Raw genomic sequence first — 22,973 nt, forward strand, 5'->3', positions numbered from 1 at the left:
GTGTAAACTAAGAACACATTCAGATCTGATCTACAGGATATTTTTCTTCTCATATGCTGGTGTTTTTAATGGTAAATGGTGACAACTGGCATTCATTTGAACATAAGATATCTAGCATACAAAAACTCACTTGTTCCAAACCCAAATCAATAGCTCTCCCATGACTTGCTGCTCTGTGCAAGAGCCCAGTTCAGGATCTTGCAGCAGGTTAGTGTAGGAGCCCGGTAACTTGAGCCTACTATTTAGCCCACCACAATGAAAGAAAAAGCTGTATCCTGTGTAAAGGAGGTTGCGCTTTCCCACTCTCGCCCTTTTGAAACACTGTCCTCAACAAGACCGTGGAACAGCCGGGGGCGGGAAGAAGAGGCTTTGGCAGGGACAGACATCTGCTCGGGGGGAAGGGATTCAAGGAAACTTTTGCCCTCCGTCTCCTCCTCTGGGAATCCTCGCCTTGAGCCTCTGAACAACCGCAGCAGGCACCTCCTACGTGGAAAACCTGAGCAGCTGGAAAGGGGGCAAGAAGCTGGAGAAATGGAGCGCGACTCGGCTGCTTTTATTGGCTGGGGCGCGTTGGAGCAGCAGCTCCATGTGTGTTATGCGCAGAGCTCCGGAGCAGGTATCTTTCTCTCTCTCCGCCCGGGCTCGTCTCCCCTCCCCTCCCTTCCCTTCCCTCCGCTGGAGGGTGTGGCGGCTCTCAAGGCTGGAGGCAGGCATACAGCAGCCGTAGCCGCCACGAGTTACGCTCGCCGAGCACTCAAAGCTTGTCCAGGGGGTCCCCGCCTACCAGAAGGGGGGCAGTGGGTCCCCGCACGACTACAATAAAAGGAAGCGCGGGCTAGCCCGGCTCTCGCATTCAGGCCGAACAGCCGAGGCGCTCGCTTCTCAGGAGCCTGGGCAGCCGGTGCTTCGCCTCTGCAAATTTGCACTGGGGCGCCTCAGCAAGCGAGCTCTTCCCCTCCAGGCTGCGACTGCGAGCCATCCAGGCGAAAGCTCAGTCCTGCTGAGAGGCCTGTGCTCAGCTGAGCGCTCCTGCCCTGCGAGGTGCGGCGGGAGCCCGAGCCTCGCGGAGTCGGTATTTGTGCCGCCTTCCCTCTCGGACGGAGAGTTCAGCATGAAAGGGGCGGCAGCACGCCTGGCGCTGAGAGCCCTGCTCCTCTGCCTGGCCGCTCGGGGCAGCCCGCTGACCGAGGAAGAACTGGTGGTGCCTGAGAGGCTGGACTCGACCGAGCAGCACCCGGCCGAGGAGCGGCTCTACCGCCTGACCGCCTTTGGCCAGCACTTCAGCTTGCAACTGCAACCCGATAGCAGCTTTTTGGCGCCGGACTTGACGCTGCAGTACGTGGGCAGCCGCCCCCACACGGGGGAGGCGCCCGAGCAGCCTGGAGACGCTGACTTGTCCACTTGTTTCTACGCTGGGACTGTCAACGAGGATCCTGTCTCTGCTGCCGCGCTCAGCCTCTGCGGAGGGATCCGGGGCGCTTTCTATTTGCGGGGAGTAGAGTACCTCATCCAGCCTGTTGATGTCACGCTCCCACAAGGAGGAGGGAGGCGCCAGCTTCACGTCTTGCGGCGCCGGCTGCAGACGAATCCCCACCAGGGCGGCGACACTAAGTGTGGGGTGACGGACAGCAGCTTCCCCGTGTTCGTAGACGTTCAGCAGCCGCAACACGTAATGCGCTCAGGTAAGGAACCCTGCCGCCGCTAGCCCCTCGCGCGTTTTGACTCCTCTATGCTGCCCTTATCTGGCAAGTAAGGAGTTCAGCTTCAGAACGTCAGTGGGGCGCAGCGTAGTGCGCATGCGCTCCGCTGAACTTTTTTTTTGTAAGGTCTGAAGTAGAAAGCTCTTTTTGATTTCTTGCAATTGGTCACTGTAAAAGCTGCCATCTCCCCCCCCCCCAAAAAAAAAATCACACAACACAATGAATTGGAGCTAATTTTTGTGGCTTCCTGTTTGCATCGTGGTGTCTCCCTTAAAAACAAACCAAAGCCAAAAACTAACAGTTGGCAAGCAGCAGTTGTTCGGATAATAGTTTCCAAACGCACCTTTTAGTTTTTGATTGTAGGCAACGCTTTCTCCCTCTAAGTTGTGGAGTCTTGTGAGCAAAAATTCTATTTTATGAGCTACTGGCATTCAAGTTGTGGGCTACTGCATAGATTAGTTTACTCTGAGGCCATTTTACCTAAGCTAAGACAAAAATGTGAGCCAGAGGCTAAAAACCTGTGTGCTAACTCACACTAACTCAGCTTAGAGGGAACACTGATTGCAGATACATTTTTTTGGAAGCAAGTCATGCTGGTTGCAATGAACACTGTTTCCAAAATAATTTCCAGCACTCTGCCTATAATGGGGAGATCTTAATGGACTGCCCTGGAGTAATTGTGTAAAGTATAGCCATTGCCTCTCAGAAAAGAGTTTTCAAGATTCCTGATGCAATCTTGTGCCCATCTGCACAACAGTAGCCCAAGTGGGCCCTTAAAGCAGCAGTACATGAAGAAGGGGCTCAAGAAAAGTCCTGTGTATGAAAAATGCCTTGTATGACTTCCACCTCTTGTGGTGTAAAAAGTGGTTTGAAGTTCAAGTCAAGTATACCCCCCACAACCCCACCCCCAAAGCACTAAGGATGTCCAGTGGATCAAGATGGCAGGTGATAAGATCCTAAAAAAAAAATCCTCAACATCTCTTACATCAAAGTAGTGTGATCTACTCTGAGAGAATGATGTGGAAGAATGTGAGGAGTACACCTTAAATGAAAACCATTTTCATTAAAATTAATGGAATGGACGGTCTGATTCTATGCATATTTGTAAGTTTCACTGAATTTAATAGGGTCCTGCTCTTGGATTTCAGCCTTGATTCAATACAGTGTTCAGAAGATGGATGTGCAAGTTCAATGACAGTTGTGCTGCAGTCCTAGACACCAAGGAGTTGATGCTGTTAAACCCAGTGGAATGTGCATCTAAGCAAACATGCTTAGAACTGGTGTCTTGAATGCAATTTGATCTGCTTTTTTTTATAACAGTAGAGCCTTGGACCTAAGACTGGGATTACAATCTTCATGCATGTTTACTAGGAAAGTTCCACTGATGAGAGTGGGACATGCATATTCTGTTGAAATGCATTTTCAAGGAAATTATATATCAGCAATTTAGTAGCAGATACCTTTACTAGACCTATTCATGTAGGTTTTAGTGGGACACTGCAAGTCCTACTAAATGTCCATAGGATGCTAACTAAGAACCAGAACCTTTGCATGGTTATTCAGAAGTCTTACTGACTTTATGTTGCTTACTCCCAACTACTCTGCATTCTTGGGCTTTAAATTATGGATGGGGGCCTAGGTGCACTTTATGTACAGCAGTGAATGAAACCGTTTTCAGCTGCACTGAGAATCCTAAGTAGTGTTACTCTTTTCTAAGCCTGCTAACTTCAATAGAAGAGTGCAACTCTGTTTATGATTGCAATCTGACACTTCTATGTTTTCTGAAACTTTAAACAATACCCCCAAATAAGTAGCCATTATTTTAAAATACTGAGTAGAAACACATTAATAACTGTTGCTGCTTTCATTAATTAACATTGCCTAGGACCTTTCCACAAACATTGCACTGGCAAAGTCAATAGTGACTCAGACTCAATTTATATCTAACTACATGCTGTTGAAATGTTTTAAAAAACATATTTATTGATCTGATAATTCTGATAATTACTGTGCAGTTTGATTCTTCATAGAAAAGAATAGCCATAGCCATACCTTGGGCATAGGTGTACTGAAGAAGAAGAAAGTTCCAGTCCAAGAAGGGCTGCGAATGAAGTCTGGTGAATATGACTCCTGCAGCAAATGAAAAGGTGGCAGGAAAGGCAGGGGAGTAAGACAAGGGGACACACTATCTGAGGAAGAGAAGGTGGTGCCATGAGGTCATGGGAACAACTGGGCCATAAATGCAACCAGGTGCTTGAAAATCATACATAAAATTTGTTTTCAGGAAACCCCACTCCCACCTGGACCCTAAAATCCCCCCCCCCCCCAGTGCTCTGATTACTTCAAAAACATAACTGTTTTCTGTCTGTCTGTTTGCTGTAGGAAGGTGGACACCAGTGAAGAGAATCAATACTTTTCCATGAGTTAGCAAAGGAGAGACTTACACAGGGAAGATAATTCCTTGTTTCCTTGCCATGCTGGACAGGGTTCAGGGAGAGTTCTGCTCGCTGACATCAACAGGCAAATGAACCTTCTGTGCCCAAGGAATCCTGTTCCCTAATCAAACATGACTTCTTTCAGAATCATAGAGATGTACTAGTTCTGAGAACAGCATGGAATACCCCACTCCTTGTGTACAATGCCCCTTTAAGGGCATTGTGGCTATATCTGACATACATGGATCCATGCCTTCAGTGGAAAAAATTTAGAGTAAGCAATATGAGAGTTGCAGACTTTTCAATATGTTAAATACATCTGAAGTTTCAGAAGACAGAGCAGCAAAAAACAAAAAAATGTTGTTGAGCTCCCATTTGATGCTCTTTTGTTATTAATAATGATGTTGTCTCTTCACTAATATCTTAAATGCCATTGGTAATATTGTTGTTTGGTAATGCTCAAAACTGTTACATCAAAGAAATTCCAGATTGGCTTTTAGTAAGACTTTATTTTTTTAATGTATAGGACATGGAAGTACAAGAAAAAAAAGATTTGTGTCAAGCCCTCGGTATGTGGAAACCTTACTGGTAGCAGACCAGTCCATGGCAGAGTTTCATGGCAGTGGACTGAAACACTATCTCATGACACTCATGTCTGTGGCAGCCAAGTTGTACAAGCACCCTAGCATCAGGAACTCCATCAGCCTGATGGTGGTGAAAATAATGGTCATCTATGATGAGCAGAAAGGACCTGAAATATCCTCAAATGCTGCCCTCACCTTAAGAAATTTCTGCAATTGGCAAAAGCAGCACAATCCTCCCAGTGACCGGCATGCTGAGCACTATGACACTGCAATTCTTTTCACCAGACGGGTAAGGAACAAGAAGGAGCAAGGTCTGCATTTTACAGATTCCAGAAAATGCACCCTTAACTTTTGCTGCAGTTGTGCTAAAAATATTTATTTGCAGTTCTGTAGAAATTCTTGCTAAGATTCAGACTTTGAGAGGTATGTCTGTGATGCAACTGGTTTTTTATTGTGAGGTCACTTTTTGTAGTGAAAACTAAAAAGCGTTTCAGCATACCTACTGCTGATAGTTTGATTTTGGAGCCTTGTTTGGTTCATGGCCAAGAGACAGCTAAATTCATACTGGTCTTCCTAAGATGTTCCACATGGCTCTCCATAGCAGCACAACTGTATAGTCAACTGAAGCTGAAGAAAATTGATTTAAAAATATGTGTAACTAAAAATGGTTCCTGCAGAAAGATTTTGTATGGACGTTGTGTTACTCTATCAATATTATGCAGCCTGACTGTAATAATTTGCACAAAAAAGAAAATAGTATTCCTTTGCGCCTTAGGGACCAATAAGATTTTAGGTCTATGAGCTTTTGAAAGTCAAAGCTTGTACCCTCCCCCCCCCCCCCCGAATCTTGTTAGCCTCTAAGGTGCTACTGCACTCAAATCAAGCCTTTCTACTGAAGACCAACTTGGTTACCCTCTGAAACATTTCCTTTGTATAAATTGTTGTATATCTTCCAGAGAGGTAGAGAGAGAGAATTGTCTTTATAACTGTTCAAATACTGAGCATTAATGCTCTTTCCATAAAGAAAGGCACACTGCCAAAGTAATATTTTTTTCTGCCAAGGTTAAGATATGACATAATGAAAACAACTCTTTCTCCTCCTCCCCTTAGGATCTCTGTGGTGCCAAGACATGTGATACTCTTGGGATGGCTGACGTGGGAACAGTTTGTGATCCAAACCGCAGTTGCTCTGTCATAGAAGATGATGGCTTGCAAGCTGCCTTTACAGCCACTCATGAGCTGGGTGAGTATGATCCAAAGGACATCTGTGGCAAGCCAGTTCATTTTGAAAACATACCTTGTATATATATTAATCAATAAATAAGTAAATAAATGTTTAAACAAACATGGATTTTCCCAGGTACCATAGCTTAGTTTTTCTTGAGGGTGTGTATAGATTCTACAGTTTTAAACAACACCATATAACTGTAAATCCTATTGAAATAAAATCAGTGCACCCATAGAAGGGAGTAGTCTTAGTTACGATACATTCTTCTAACCAAGGAGTGCTGTTTGGAATTCCTGCTCATCTATTTGACGTGATATAACTGGGGCTCAGTAAGTATTGGAAATTCAAATTGCACTTTGGCTGCAGAGGCAAAAATCTTTAAATAGTAAATAAGCCAAGATACAAACTTAGATTTTAGTTCTGTTTATATTTTGATAACTGCTGTTACTAGAGTTGACAGCAGGCCTGGAGAAAAAAACGCCCTCTAACTTTAATAGAGGCTTAAAGATTGGAAATGGGTAAAAGAAACTTTTCAATGACATGGAAGTAGCATCCCATTTATCTCCTATTAAAGACACAGGGCCTCTCCCCCCCTCCAGGCAATTGACAACCTTAGCTGTTATCAGGCTGCTCTTTCTACCTTATCATAAAATTTGGTTGGGGCTAAGTGAAGTATGTATCTCAAGATATTTTTCCAGAATATTATTATTTTGCTGTAGTAATACCTGCATCAATACAAATATCTAAGAATGAGTGCAATAAATGATGTAAGTAGATGTATATAGCTGACATGGCATCTTCCTGACTTTGTTTTAAAGGCCATGTATTTAATATGCCACATGATGATGCAAAACAGTGTGCCAGTATTAATGGCATAAGCAGGGATTACCATATGATGGCATCTATGCTTTCAAATTTGGATCGAAGCCAGCCTTGGTCTCCATGCAGCGCTTACATGATTACTACATTTTTGGACAATGGTCATGGTAAGATGTACTTCATTGTAAGCATTTAACTCTTTGTTTTCCACTGTACTAAAAATAACTCTGCATAGCCCTTCATGATGGGAAATTCTAGCATGAAGTTGTTGTCAGGTATCTTTCAGTTGCTCCCCTGACTGCACAGGAGCTGCTTATTCATGGCAGCTCCTGCATGGCTGGAAGAATGTTTGTTTGAATGATCTGACAATGGCAGCTGCGTCTGTTCATATTAGTCTTTCCTACCATACTGCCATCTTCTGGCATGTAATTGATTCACTGGGAAGTACCAGACAACCAGGCTCCACCTGCATGGCTTAATAAATTTAAATATTGTATCAGTGATATATGCCAGCACACAGATAGGTAATTCACATAGTAAAGGGAGAATGTTTTCTAGGGACTTTTGTTGGCCTATGTTTGTATCAAACTACAGTTAGCCATGATAGATAAATGGAGCCTCCTATATCAATCTACCCTTGAATGCAAGTTTCAGAGTACAAAGCATAGGATAGATGTGATACATTCACACCCCTCTTTCTGAAAGCATTTGGGTGATAATGAATGCTAAACTTCGACTTTTTTTTTAATGTTCACACTGTATCACTTCACAGCGTTAGCACTTAAATAGACTGATAGTAAACATGCATAGGATCACACCCAGAAGTTAGTCATATATATTCTCTGGGGTTCTTCTGGCCTAAAACATATATCTTTTTTCATTACTTTTGCTTTATAAACATTTCTTTTAGGGTAAAGGGATATGGGAAAGGGCTAGGGAAATGGAGGATAGATAGCAGTAACAAATAGTTATCAATATAATGCAACATTGTTTTCATTACTTTTAATACCTTTTCTAAAGAGCCAGGTTTTAAACATTGTGTCAGTAATTTCTCAACAACGTCTGAGGTTGGTGACTGTTATAGTTGTTTTGTTAAGTGGATATGAGGTTGAGAGGACTTGTCCAAGCTTCTCAATAAATTTGTTGGTGAACAGATCCAAAATCCAGGTCTTTTGTTTTCTGCTGGTCCATACTGTACTGTCTATTCTACACAGTACTTATTTCCCAGATATACTTGGGCCCTATCAAGCAGATAGGCACAGAGAGTTCTTGGATAAAATTCAGATCAGGGCTACTGCGCCTGAGAACCTTGCCTTCACAACTATTTGCAAACCTGAAATGGCCATTTCCAGTTGGGAAAATGGTGCAGGGGCTGGGTCTTAGGCTTCCTCTCCTTGCTTGCAACAGTCCTGATTGGACTTGGCTCCTTTGGTCCTGGGAATACTTGGTTTTATGTAGTACCTCCCTGCACTCATCTGAAGGGACCTAGGGACCCAAAAACAATGTATTCTGTGGTTAGATCTTGTTTAAAGGAAAGGAAATCTAATTTCTTATCAGTTTTCCTCCATCCTTTTTCAGGTGAGTGTTTGCTGGACAAACCTCACAAGCCTATACAGCTCCCTTCTGACCTACCTGGAACAGTGTATGATGCCAATAGGCAGTGCCAGTTCACCTTTGGAGAGGAATCCAAACATTGCCCTGATACAGCCAGCACATGTACAACCTTGTGGTGTACTGGAACCTCTGGAGGATTGCTTGTATGCCAAACCAAACATTTTCCTTGGGCAGATGGTACCAGCTGTGGAGAGGAGAAGTGGTGTGTGAATGGCAAGTGTGTAGACAGGAAGCATTATGATGTAAGTATTTTTTTTTAGTTGAGCATTGAATATTGCTATATATGTAATAGTTTTATGGAATAATAATTGTATGTGTAAAAGCTGAGAGTTCTGATCCAGAAAATGTGAGATATTCTGTCTAGGCATGTTTAACGTTCGTAAATCTAAATATTTACAATTAACTCATTCCCCACCTCCAGTGTAACCAAGCATTTTCAAAATATTTTAACATGCAAGGTTTGTCTTGGTTTTTCAAAATGTAGATGCCTGTCCATGGAGGTTGGGGACCATGGGGACAGTGGGGAGAGTGTTCAAGGACATGTGGTGGTGGAGTCCAGTATTCCGTGAGAGAGTGTGACAATCCAGTTCCAAAGAATGGAGGAAAATACTGTGAAGGGAAACGGGTGCAGTACAGATCTTGTAACATTGAAGACTGCCCAGACAGCAATGGTAAGTTGCAATTACTGTTTAAAATGGAATGTTGTAAAATAGAAAATTGGTTTCTAGTGCCCAATAAATGTGTTTCCTGTGTGCAGGCAAAACCTTCAGGGAGGAACAGTGTGAAACTCACAATGATATTTCCAAATCTCATTTTGGGAGTGGACCTGCAGTGGAATGGACACCCAAGTTTGCTGGCGTCTCGCCCAAAGACAGATGCAAGCTTATTTGCCTTGCAAAAGGCACTGGCTATTTCTTTGTTCTTCAGCCAAAGGTAAGTGTGTGCTTGCTTATATAAAAATCTTCAAGGCACTAAATGTTACCACTCCTGGGGATGATTAAAGAAGGCGGTTCTCATATGAAAATAAACATTTTATTCAAATGACTACTTATTTTATTCATTTTCATATTACTTTTGTTCATTTCCTTCACAATTTCTGCCTTTACTTCAGTGGGATCCAGAGTCGCTTACATCATTCCACTCTTTGTTTGCACTATATATTCATTCTGCTTCTATTTCTGATCCCACTTCCTTTAAATTTTATTAAATCTAGCTGTGCCTATGGTCCTAGAGTCTGAGTCAGGAACTACATATGCAGACTCTAGATGGAGGGATCCAAGAATCTGTTATATAGCAACCTTTTGCAAACATGGCTCCCACGCTTCTATGTGTACCTCACCATCTGGACTGTTTCTATGCATGCATCGCACTCAGTGTATGAGAAAAATAACTTTTAAAAATAGTTTGTTATCTATGACCACTGGGTAATTATGAGTTTTTAATTATCTCTCCTACATTCCTGAACCTTTTTTTCTACTGCCACTTGGACATATGGGACAGCTATAAACTGGTAGGATGACATGAATTTGCACTCAAATTAAATTTCCTATTGCTCAGCCAGAGAAGTTGGTGGTAGTGTTTACTAGCAATGGTTGCTGGGCCAGATGACCTGGTCATTTATGTTATATGGCTTATTATTTTCATTTGTTTATTTGCTAGATTCTAAAAATAATTACAAAAAACCCCATTTGTGCTTAACTTTGTGCCTATTTACAGTAAAATACTTCAACAGTGCAATTCTGAACAGAATTATACTCCTTGTTGGATTTTGCTCTGTTGAAGTATTTTACTGTTCATTTTAGAACAGATCCCAACAGCCTTCTTGATTGTATGAAAAGAGACCCATATATTTCGTCCTGGACAGCAGTGCTTCTGTCTAAACTCAATCAATTGGGGTTAGAGGTAGATGATTTTTCTACCTCTGAAGAGTCATATATCTTCAGATGTATTAAACTGAGACTGTGGGAATTGGAGGAAACGAAATTACGGCCAACTCTCCCTTATACTTGCTCTCCAGCTTCCTTAGGTCTTTATGCTTTTTGTGGCAAAATGCCCAATTATCTATCAGACCTAACCACTCCAAGTCATCGCAGGGCATTTATGTTGGCCAGACTAAACGCGTTTCCCTCCAAAGTTTTACAAGGGAGATATCAGCGAGTCCCTTTAGCCGACAGACTTTGCTCCTGTGGAGCGAATACCCCTGACTCAATCCAGCATATATTGCTTGATTGTTCTTTTTACCATAACCTCCGTAAAGATTTATTTGGCAAGCTTTCTTTTTCTCCAGATTTGTCTATTCTGCCACCCTGTTATTATTTATTGAGTGATACTGAGGGGGTGGTTAGTGAGGCTGTGGCAAAATTTCTGGCTGACATCCTTAAATTTAATTCTGACCATGTTTGAATGTATCTGTAAGCTCGGTTTTATTTTGATTTTATCTCCAATGTTTAAATTTTTATATTCTGTGTATTTTTATCTGAATCTATTATGCCATTAAAGGTTTGGTATGGTATGGTATGCAAGTGGACTCAAAGTTAAACACACTTCTGTGTTTCTTTTACTGAGGTAGTTCAACATGCTCGTAAATCTGAAAACATTGTGACATCATGCCCAGTAACATCATGCCCTTTTATCCATACAGATATACATTTTCTAATTATGGCTTTCCTGGATTTTTTTTAAAAGGTGATAGATGGAACATTATGTAGTCCAGATACTACTTCAGTCTGTGTCCAAGGGCAATGTGTAAAAGCTGGATGTGATCGCATCATTGGCTCCAATAAGAAGTTTGATAAATGTGGTGTCTGTGGAGGCAATGGTTCTACATGCAAGAAAGTATCAGGCATGCTTTCTAGTTCCAGGTATGTAAGTATCTTTTTTATTAGGATTATACAGCAGGTATAATCAGCTGTTAATAAAAACTGACTTTAATTATATAGGGACCTGCAGTCTTGGAGCTTAAAATATATATGTCATCTAAATTCTTGTAATTGATGCAATTCCTAAGATAAGAAGGAAATACAGAACGCTTACCTTCTGGCTTTTTCTCCCCCTGCAGCCGTGGTTACCATGATATTCTTGTGATTCCTGCTGGGGCAACAAACATAGACATTAAACAACGGAATCACAGGGGCACAAGACAGGATGGTAGCTTCCTAGCTATTAAAGCTGCTGATGGCACCTATATTCTCAATGGTGACTACACACTATCAACATTAGAGCAAGACATCAGTCATAAAGGCAATGTTTTGAGGTACAGCGGCTCATCGGCCTCTTTGGAAAGAATCCGCAGTTTCAGTCCACTGAGGGAACCTTTAACAATACAAGTCCTTACTGTAGGTGACTTGCCACGCCCTAAAATAAAATATACATACTTTGTGAAGAAACCAGTACAGTCTGGGCCTGAGAAGCCTTCTAATAAAAAGACAGAATCTTTCAATGCAATCAAAGAAACAATTGTATCTGAATGGGTTATCGAAGAATGGAGAGAATGTTCAAAGTCATGTGGAACTGGATGGCAGAGGAGATCTGTGGAATGTAGAGACCTCAGTGGACAGCCTTCAGCAGACTGCGCAAGAGAACTGAAGCCAATTGACATCCGGCCGTGTGCAGACACTCCATGCCCACGGTGGCAGTTAGGAGACTGGTCACCATGTTCTAAGACATGTGGGAAAGGTTTCAAGAAGAGATCATTAAAATGTGTTTCATTTGATGGTATCATATTGTCAAATGAAAGCTGTGACCTCTTAAAGAAGCCTAAACATTTAATAGACTTTTGCAATGTTACAAACTGCAACTAAGCCATAACAGGTTGAGAAAGCTAATGGTGTAAGTTTCAGACCAAAGCACTGAAAAGGAGGGTGAAAGGTAGCAATTGTGTAATTTTCATTGCAGAATTCTCCACTGGGAATTTACTGAGATGGGGCAGTGCAAATAATGTTGGACAGAGAGGATTCTATCAACTGAAAACCTGATAAAACAGCAAACTAATGTCGCTAGCTATTTCATCTTCAGCACTAAAGCCCTGAGGCATTACAATTTCCTCTTTTAAGTCTGTTACAAGTTAAACAAAACATAGTCAGTGGCCAAAGCAAGTTTAAACAAACATTTCAATGTTTTAGTGATTTCATCTTTTTTCCCCCCTGGAGTTGTGTTGCAGTACTGAAAAAAATATTTTTTCTTCAAAGTTGGGAATGAGAATGACCATTTTTTGTCTAAGCTTAATAATTGGTCAGGTCTTGCCTACCTCACAAAGAGCAAAACAAACAACTGAACCCTCAGTATTTGAAAAGAACCTTCAACTATATTTGTTCATGGCTGCTATTATTTTACAGAATTTTTTTATAAACACAAAGCCATATTCTCTGCCTGTAAATAAGCAAGTACAAAAAGGGTTGTTTATTAAGTCTCTTGATAACCAGAATGTAGTGCAGTTTTAAAGTCTTTTTTATTTTACTGTGGTGACTTTCTCCCCTTTGCAGTCAGCCTGCAGAACTGGAATCATAACAGTTCCAACAACGCATTGCATTCTTCTTGAATTGGATAGGATCCTTTCTTTTTTCTATCTGCAGTTAACACCCCATTGCTCCAAAATATTTAAGTGAAATTAATTTTATCTTGGGAGTATATATTTGCCTTTTGAGTATATTGTAATCAAGTTTCTTGGTGGAATTTAGTCATATTGTGCTGCCATTTTAATTAAGGTAATGGTCTGACCTCTTTAAGATACAGCTTACAGTATACAGGTCAACAGTAGCACACTTGCATGTGATCTGCTTCAGATACAATTCCATCATGAACAGGAAGTCTCTAATACATGGCACCTAATGTTTTTACATTGCTCAGATCACTTGTAGGACAGGGAAGACTAAGCTGAGGGATAGCAGGTCCATCCACAGCAATCTGCCAATACATGTGTATTTAAAAGTTTGTGCCAGTCCATAGACTCTGAGAATATGGCTCTCCATATGTATATAGTAAATATAACTATAGATGATACATACTTTAAAAGTATTTATATTCTCTCCCTTCTGTGAAGGGCTGTAATTGGTAATAAATGCATATATTGAACCTATTTATTTTTATATTTCTTGTCTAATGTGATCTTCTAAGTTATCACTTTTTTAAAAAAAAAAGGCATTTAACAAGGATAGAGTATTTATGCAATATAATATGATATTAGAAATAATAAACACTATGAATTTTGGAAACAGAGTGGTTTATTTCCCCTTTATTCATGTGTATATTAAAAGAAGGCAATAGCTGTTGTATAACGTTGCAAAGGACACAGCAGTTGCACAATGATCACAGGCAGAGGATCAGCCCAAGACTTGGTGGAGTCTGTTTTCCACCTTCCTCAGTGTACACACTTTGCAGTGCAGGCCATTATCTGGAACAGGGGTGGCCAACGGTAGCTCTCCAGAGGTTTTTTGCCTACAACTCTCATCAGCCGCAGTCAGCATGGCCAATTCATTGCAGTCCAGCCCTCTATTTCACCTTGGTATGAGTAACTGAAGCTCAATGACTCATATAGCACAGGTTCTCATTGTATTGGTATTGCTTTGGATGTGGGAGCTTCATAGGTACCAAAAAGCATTTATGTCCCCTTGAAATACAACTGCATGGATGGAAAGTCATTTACATAAGGCTGTATTCCATGTAAATCTTACCACCACACCAGAGCTTACCCTGTTGGAAGTCACCAGAGCTGTGTGGTGAGCTGTTACATGAATTACTTGGTGAATGGAATAGCTTCTAAGTAGTTGCTTGTTAGAAACTAGTTTCAGTCTCTTTAGCTGTTATTCTGCCAACAGCTTTTGAACAATCAAAGATTTAAAAATGCAGTTTGTCAGAAACTATATAGGTTCACAGCGTTTAAATTAATCTTTTAATGATGCATCATTTCTTCTGCAGGCATATAATGTTACAACATGCAGAATTTATGACCAAATTACTTGTGCCTAATTTAAACACTTACAGCTGCACAGTGTATGTTTTCTGTGTGGGAATTCTTGTGAATATGACCAATTACTAGGGCTTAAGAGCTAAACTAGACCCAAACCTGTGGTAAAGAGTGAATCTTCCATGTTTGCTTACATCAGCCAGGGAAATATGCCTGGTTCAAAATGAATAAAGAAGGGACAAATACCAGAAGTACAAATGCATTATAGACTGCAGCAGCCAAAAAAGATATAAGAACTATCAAGGAACATAGTAGCAGGCCCAACTCCTTGCCATGCTCTGGGCTCTAAAAATACTTGATCCTGACCACTACAGATGCCATCCTTGCAACTGAGGATAATGCCCCCCCCCCCAAAGGAAAGTGTAGTACTTTGTATAAGGTCAGCTCTTTATGTTTGCCAAAATATTCTCTGCACACGTTTTCCCTTCATTTTTTTAAATTTACGGTTTTATTTATTTGCAATATGAAGCAGCATAATCTTTTGTGTCAGGATGAGTCCCTGCATAGTTCCAGCTGGACCACATCCAATAAGATACACAACCCAGCTTGGCAACCCAGAATAATAATAATAATAATAATAACTTTTATTTCTATCCCGCCCTCCCCGCCTAGGCGGCTCAGGGCGGCTAACAACAACTTACACATTAACATAAATAATAAAACTTTAAATTTAACAATTAAAATTAAACATAAAAACCAGTCAGTTAAATTAAAATACATGATTTTCATTAGACTAAATATATATGAGTATATCTGGCAGCGATAGAGCTGTTATGGCGCTGGTTCTGCCAGTTTAGGTAGTCTTATGGATGGCGGTTCTTGACGCAGATAGGTATAAATGCAAAAATCCTTCCTGAAATAAAGTGCAATTTCATATAAGCCTGCTGAGGTAATACACTTCAGCATTTTCAGCTTTCATTGTTTATGAGGCTGTATTTTGTGAAGCCTTTATTAGCAATTAGCCAGCACTGTAGTGTCACATAATGACAATTAGTTGGGGGGCCCAAGTCAGAGATTTACCTGTCTATTGAAGCTCTTGTATTCCTCGAAGCTGTCATAGAGCAGTATATTGTTTTTATTTACTGTTGATCTGTGCCATAGATATTCAATATGTTTAAGCCTGACTAGGCCTGCTAATCCCTTGCCATGGCTGATGTAACCCTTTTCTCACTTCCTTCTCATATGTGTCCTCCCAACTCAGCCCAAAATTGAAACATCCACATCACAATTGTCCTCAGAAACCTTCAGTGGTTTCCCATCCCCTTCTGTTCCCAGCACAAACTTCTTAAAGATATGTATTGCTTGCCCTGCACAAACTTCTTAAAGATATGTATTGATTGCTTTTTTTGGCCATTGACCCTATCTTTTGGGCTGAAATATTAATACTTTTCTGGGAGCAGGGCTTTTTTTGAGCAGGAATGCACAGGAACGCAGTTTCAGCAGGCTTGGTGTCAGGGTGTGTGGCCTAATATGCAAATGAGTTACTGCTGGGCTTATTCTATAAAAAGTCCTGTGTGAAACAATGATGATGTCAGCAGGTGTGACCTCTAATATGCAAATGAGTTCCTGCTGGACTTTTTCTACAAGGAAAGCCCTGTCTGGGAGTATGCACCACTGAATAAAATGGGACTTGCTTCTGAACATACCTGCTTAAGATTGCTCTCTTTATTGCCAGCTCAGTCACTTTCAACTGAACAGAGGACTCTTTCTCTTCTGAGTCTTATGTTGCCTTCCTAGGCAGAGAATTTTATCTCTTGACATGCATGTGATGCCACTTCTCTCCTTAAAACGCATCTTTTTTATTAGACCATCAGCTAAAACCTTTAATTTTCTTTCCAATCTTTAAATAGATTTATGTGTTTACTTTAAATAGATTTATGTGTATAACTAGGGTTGCCAAATCCAATTCAAGAAATATCTGGGGACTTTGGGGCAGAGCCAGGAGACATTGGGGGTGGAGCCAGGAACAAGGGTGTGACAAGCATAATTGAACTCCAAGGGAGTTCTGCCCATCACATTTAAAGGGACAGCACACCTTTTTAAATGCCTTTCTTCCATAGGAAATAATGAAGGATAGGGGCACCATCCTTTGGGGCTCATAGAATTGGACCCCCTGGTCCAATTGTTTTGAAACTTGGAGGGTATTTTGGGGAGAGGCACTAGATGCTATATTAAAAGTTTGGTGCCTCTACCTAAAAAAAATAGCCCCCCCAGAGCCCCCAATACCTACGGATCAATTCCCCATTATTCCCTATGGGAATCGTTCTCCATAGGGAATAATAGAGTGCCCAGTAGACATTTCCCTCCCCCCCATGCTTTCTAAAGTGGGGAGAGGGCCTCCAAACCAGGGAGTCCTCTGCCCCCTCCCTCTCTCTCACACACAAATACTTACTGGGTCTTGTTCCTGCAGAACTTTGCTTGATCTGAAAACAAAAGCAAAACAAAGGGAGAGGCCGTTCTCCGACGAAACTGTTACTGATCCTTTCCCATGAAGCCCTTCCTGTTTCCTGCTTCCTGCTCAGCCTTAAAGGCACATATTTTAAAAACGGACTTGCAGGAGCTCTAAAACTACATGGTGACTGTGGGGGCGGGGCTTCCCCCACTGGCCAGCTAGCTGGGGGCAAGGGGGAAGCCTGTAAAAATGGGAAATCCCCCGCTGGGACCTGGGGACTGGGAAGCCTATTTATACCCCATTTTTCTCCCCAAGAGTAGCCTGAAGTAGCTTACAACATTTTCCCCTTTTCCATTCTATCATCACAATACTGTATGTTATGCAGTAAGACTTCACCACCTTGTAGGCCAGATGGGAGGGGAAAAGGAGCTTTTCCCAATACATTATTATTAAGTTCAAAAGTCCAGTCACATTGCAAATCATTTTGGAACTTAACTCTTAAGTTTCAACATCAAGAAAAATGCCTAATATTTTCTGCATCCCTCGTTTTAATCTGTACAGTCTCAGTCTACAGAAGGACCTAACATTATTTTTCATATTTCCAATGTTTCCTTGGGTGTTGGAATGTCACCCATATTCCCTAATCCTAAACGTGTATTTTTAGAAATAATTACCACTGAAAAGCCATCTAATGCCTTTATTGTAAGCATTCTGTGTGTAATCTGCTTTTCAACCGATAAAGACTTTGGGGAAACTTGGAAGCCTGTGTTGTCTTATTTTGGCTAGTTCTAATGAAGGGTAGTACACAAGTATAGTTTTTTGGATTTTGCCAAGGGCCATTGCAGCTACATGAAATCATCTGATTTTAATGGGCCATATACTCGAATAAGCGTAATCAGGATTTCATCTTAAAAGATCATCCCTAAATTTGTATCTGAACAAACCCATACACAAAGTGCTGGAGTCGTCATAAGCTGACTGCAACTTGACAACACACCCAGTGATTTTCCAATGGTATCAGAAGTCTGGGTTTCCTAAGCATTACAAAAAACATTCCTGGAAAAAATGCATGCTGTTTTTTTGTTTGGGAGATTACCATCAGAACTGTACTGTATCTTGTTTTTCTTTAATTCTCTGAATTTTCCATGCAGTGGTATGTCTCCCTTTCAATCGGATCCTTGCAAGGGATCAAGAGGTGAGTGCTTCCAGCCAGTCACCAAAGATTCAAAGAAGGAATTTATATGGAGGAGTCTGTGTTGAGCTGTGAGTGCTCAGGCTTCTCAATGTACAGCTCCAAATTTATGCAAAAAACTTCCCCCTTTTTAGGATCAGGACAAAGACTGAGGAATTAACAGAACCCCTACTCCTCCCATGCAGCCCTTCTTCAGAAAAAAGTCAGCTTCTGTGGCTTTAAAACAATGTTTTCTCTTGGCCTTTGGGAGCTGATATGTGACTGATCAAAGCAGTGAACCCAGAGACACTTGTAAACAAATATACCATGTAGCTTAACCTTCAATCACATGTGCCCAAGCCCCCTGCTACCACTACCTCCCCCTCCTTCTGGAATAGTAGTAGTAATGAAGGTACCACTGCAGTGGACACCCTGTGTGAAGACATAACAATTGCATTATTGATTAATCTCCTCATTTGATTACATTTATACACAAACTATTTTTTTTTAATGAACTATCAATGGAAACCTTTGTGAAACAAAGGTTTTACTCAGGTCATACCTCTACCCAAAAATGCATTTCTTCACACTTGACACACAACTTTATCAGGTTCACAAAGTGGCTGGGGTATAAAGTGTTCACTTACTTTCATATGCATAAGAGGTTTTCCAGTAGCATCCTCTGCTCCTCCACACAGGATGACATTACTTTTGAAACTGACTTTCAGAAAAAGTTTGTGATAAAGAACAAGAGGTCTTGTTATTGTGAGAGAACAAGTCAAAAATTCCTTTGGATATGCCCAAGCATTTGATGTAAGTCTGTGAATCTGGAACAGCAAGAGCTACAAACTGCCTCTTCAGTGAAGGGATGCATCTAACTATGGACCAGTTTAATCATGATGCAACAAAACTGAAAATATTTTACCTGTGTAGGTGTTGCATGAAACACATGAGATTATTTGAAGCAATATTATTTTCACATGCTACAGACTTACCTCTATTCACCAACTTCCTCTGGACTTTTTCAGATCTTGCTTTTGGTGCCTAACATTGAATGATGATCTTGAGGCAACCATGTTTTAACATACTTTGTTGTATCAAAGACTGTCATACTCTCCCAGTGCCCCTCATGAACTTTCAGACTTTTTTTTTTAGAACTTTGTTTCCATGAAGAGGTTCTGGAACTCCATTCCAGGGCATTCCCCATAAAAAAAGCCCAGCTTGAATGCACGATGGGCTATATATATAAACCTTCAGCTGAACATGTGGAAGTGAAGCACACTGGCATCTCAGTCTCTTCATTCCTTCCATTCAGCATACACAAGATTTGCACACAAGCTAGTGTTTCATTAAGCCAAAGTATATTGTTTACACATTAAAATGACATCCAACTAAAAAAGAATCACTATCTTAGAAAGTGAAAATGGTTCTACCTTGATTTTTTAAAAATCTAAAATGATGTTTAAAGTTTTTCAAGACGCAGTATTGGGTTGAGCCAACTGCAGTAGTAAATACTAACTATACCATCCTCTTTCTCCTCAACAGTTTTTATGATGGAAATGCTGATGTAGCTTAAATTAGAGCCACCCAGATCAGTATGCAGCTGCATAATTTAAGAGGATGACAGGATTTTTGTTGTAGATAATAAACTGTTACCTGCTATTTCAGATACTATTAATTAAAAACCCTTCGGCAAACAAATACAAAGGAAGTTTTTTTGCAGAAGCATCACTCTCGCCCCCTTTCTGGCTTTTAGTTAACATTTAGGCCGTTTTCGCACTCACGTTTTACTGGCGCCACGACCATCCTGACGCCGGCGAATCTGCATGAATTTCGCACCAGAAGCTCCGGCGCTCCCAGAAGCGCCGGCTACTTCCGTCGCTAAGCCAGCGCAAACGGAAATCGCAAAGATGCAGGAAAACGTTTGCGCTGGCTTAGCGACGGAAAGCGCCGGTGCTTCTGGGAGCGCCGGCGCTTCTGTTGCGAAATCCATGCAGATTCGCCGGCGTCAGGAGGGTCGTGGCGCCAGTAAAACGTGAGTGCGAAAACACCCATAGTCTTTGGGTGTTTTTACACTGACAGTTTGTGACTCTCTATCACAGCACTGGAAACTCACCTTTTATATTACTTAACGTTCTCACAACTGTTTTGCATCGTTGCTGCCCAAAGCATCTACATTTGTGTTGGTGTGATGAGTTCTGGCGCTGCTGCTACGTTTTTCTCAAAACTAGTTTTGATCCGGTCATTTCTCTACAGGCGTTTCAAACTTGTATTGTAGAAGTTTTCATGTGTTTTAAAAGACTCCTCCAAAAGCCACAAGGTGCAGTAATTTGCATGAGAACTGACAGTACTTGAAATTTTTACATTGCTTGCCTTGTCTTATAATTTAAATTTGTATTGTTTTTGCAGTGTTGACACGATTTCCAAGCAATCCTATACATTTAACTAAACACTGATATTCCGTCTGCCCTCTGATCAGAGACATACATTTTAACTCAGGGGGGTCAAACTCATTTTTTATGAGGGCCATATCTGACATAAATGAGACCTTGTTGGGTCGGGTCATACTGGGTTGGGCCGAGCCATGTCGGGCCAGGCCATGCATGTACCTATTTAAGATTAGGTAGCAGAGATATAAATTTTATAAAGAACACAGACAAACACAAATCTATATATTTTTTAAAAATAAAGTATGTTTAAAATGTTAGCACTCACTGGTCTTAAAGATGCTTTCTTTGTATTTCTCCCTTGGGATCCACGGAACTGGGCAAAGGAAGCTCTGGCTCTTTCCTTCATTCCCCAGGAGACTGGGGGGTGGGGGGTGGGGAGAAGCCTCAGACAACAGAAGGAAGAGAGGCTTGGCTCAGTAGCTCTGTTGTGTGATTGAGAGAGCCTGGCAAAGCAAACTCTCCTTCCTTCCCTTCTCCTCAAGAGGAGCCTCAGCCAATGGAAAAAATAGAGGTTTTGCTCTGTAGCTCCTGTGCAATTGAGCAAGTCTTGCAAAGCAAGCTGCTATGCATAAGGAAGCAAGATATAGGGAGAAGGAAGCAGATGACAGCCGGTTGCTTGGAGGTCTGCTAGGAGCCCTCTGGGGGCCTAATTTTGCCCCCAAACTGCATGTTTGACACCCTTGTTTTAACTTGTTTGATAAAATTTGGCATTGTCTAAATATCCAAATTTTTGCCCATTAAAAAAACCTTACATTGCTAATCTGCCATTTCTCTAAGAAGCTCAGAGTACATGGTGTCCCATGGAGCACATTTATAAAGAACATAAGGCTACACCTGGAAAAGAAAACAGATCTGTGTCCAGTTCTGTCTACCTATCCACAATTTTCTGACTACCCATCCAGAAGTCTATTCTTGTGGGACTTGAAACTCATCTACAATTTCCACAAATGGTAGGATTTCAGCCTGTGCAAATGCATCTTCCTTAATCTCCCACCCACTAGAACCCAAAATGCCCACCACTACTGAAAGGGTGGTTGGTGAACCCCCAGGTATAGTTTAGGGGGGAACGAACAAAAGTGCTTCTCCCCTACACAGACCCAACTCATTATTGCGATGTGATAAATTCTAGGGCGATTTACAGATTGTGGAATTTATCTTGGGCTTTTTTTGGAATGATCTAAGAAAAGGCATAGTTAACTGTTTCTTAGGTCAGAATCAGGTAGAGTTGCCAGTAGCCTGGAGAAAAAAAGTTCTGTCTTTTTAATAGAAGCTTAAAGGGTCATTGTCAGTTTTCAGGGTTCTTGCCATAGGCAAATAAATACAGAACACTCCGTGAGGGTTTTTACTAATGTATGTACCAAAACAATTTTATACTAAACAACATTCAGTAGTATTAAAAAAATTTTTTTTTACAGAAAATTGAACAATGTTCTCTCTCTATTTGTAGAGCTACACAAGGTCCAAGAAATTCCAAAATAGATGTGACTGCTTCCCAAAAGAGGTGTGGCTGCAAACAGACTGCTGCTTCCATCCTCTTTTCAGAATATTCACCTTCAGACAGCTCACCAAAGGGGCTGGCATGTCATAAAAAACTGATTAAACAATACTTTAAACAATATTTTAGATACATATTTTCTTGAGTCTTATTCAAGGTACTCCCATGTATACTCACTAAGTTATCTCAATTGGCTGTGTTCTGTGTTTCTAATGGATCTCGCTCACACTCCCATTTGCTCTGGACCTTTCTTGAAAGAGCCAGACAAAGAATCCAAAGAGTCAAGTTTATGAAACTTAACAGGTGTATTCAATTGATTTAGGAGTATACTGGAATGAGACTACTGTTTTACAAAGATCCTGAATTAACTTACAGCTTGTAGCACAGCAAACTTTTAAGGATCCTGAATTAACTTAGAACTTTTTAACAACCATTTATACAAGAATTATTTAACCAAACTTAAGACTTTTAAATGCATCAGACTGACAGAACTGGAGGCACTGCCATCTAGTATCAGATTTTTCAATGGTAACAAAACCAAAAAAACTTTTTACAGATTTATTTATTTTTTATTTATTTAAGATTTATATCCCGCCCTTCCCACAAGTGGCTCAGGGCGGCTATCAACACAAGTTTGAAATTGACAATAGATTGGAGTTGATACAAGGGAGAGGTCTTTATTTAATGCTTGGCATTCTACCTCTGAAGTTAGTCTACTTGAAAAATTAATCACTCTATCCGATGCCTCCCGGGGGTGGAGGTCGACTCTGTGATGAAAAAAAAATGACTGGATCCTACTTGCTTTTCCTGACTCCCTATTGTTCTTCTGTTGTGTCTAGGTCTGAGTATGCTACTATAATTCCTATCTTCCCCTGAGGAACTGGTTTCCTCCCCCAATGTATCTGTATCTGAATAGGTTTGAAAGGATTAGCCCACAAGACTCTTTTTGGAGTGGGAGAGGAAAACCACCATGTATACTGTGTATATTACCATTAGCATAGTCCCTAGAGTCCCTATTGTATTTCCAAAGTTTATTTGATCTTAATTTGGCTTCAAACTCATTCAGTTATTTTTCCATTTCTCTTATTTTATTATCAAATGTGCTTAGGGGACATTGTTCTCT

General features: G+C 41.0%; 1 protein-coding gene across 1 annotated transcript; it reads left to right on the forward strand.

Moving 5' to 3' along the window:
- The first annotated feature begins 735 nt into the window (after window positions 1–735).
- ADAMTS1 (ADAM metallopeptidase with thrombospondin type 1 motif 1) lies at window positions 736–12,650 on the forward strand. Its single transcript, XM_060234375.1, has 9 exons — window positions 736–1,682; window positions 4,662–5,008; window positions 5,830–5,962; window positions 6,766–6,933; window positions 8,345–8,622; window positions 8,865–9,051; window positions 9,138–9,313; window positions 11,066–11,241; window positions 11,439–12,650. Exons 1-9 carry the CDS (start codon window positions 1,112–1,114, stop codon window positions 12,178–12,180), a joined length of 2,778 nt encoding a protein of 925 aa, XP_060090358.1. The 5' UTR covers window positions 736–1,111; the 3' UTR covers window positions 12,181–12,650.
- Window positions 12,651–22,973: the final 10,323 nt, after the last annotated feature.

This window comes from Heteronotia binoei, chromosome 3, assembly GCF_032191835.1.
Source record: "Heteronotia binoei isolate CCM8104 ecotype False Entrance Well chromosome 3, APGP_CSIRO_Hbin_v1, whole genome shotgun sequence".
Taxonomy (NCBI): domain Eukaryota; kingdom Metazoa; phylum Chordata; class Lepidosauria; order Squamata; family Gekkonidae; genus Heteronotia; species Heteronotia binoei.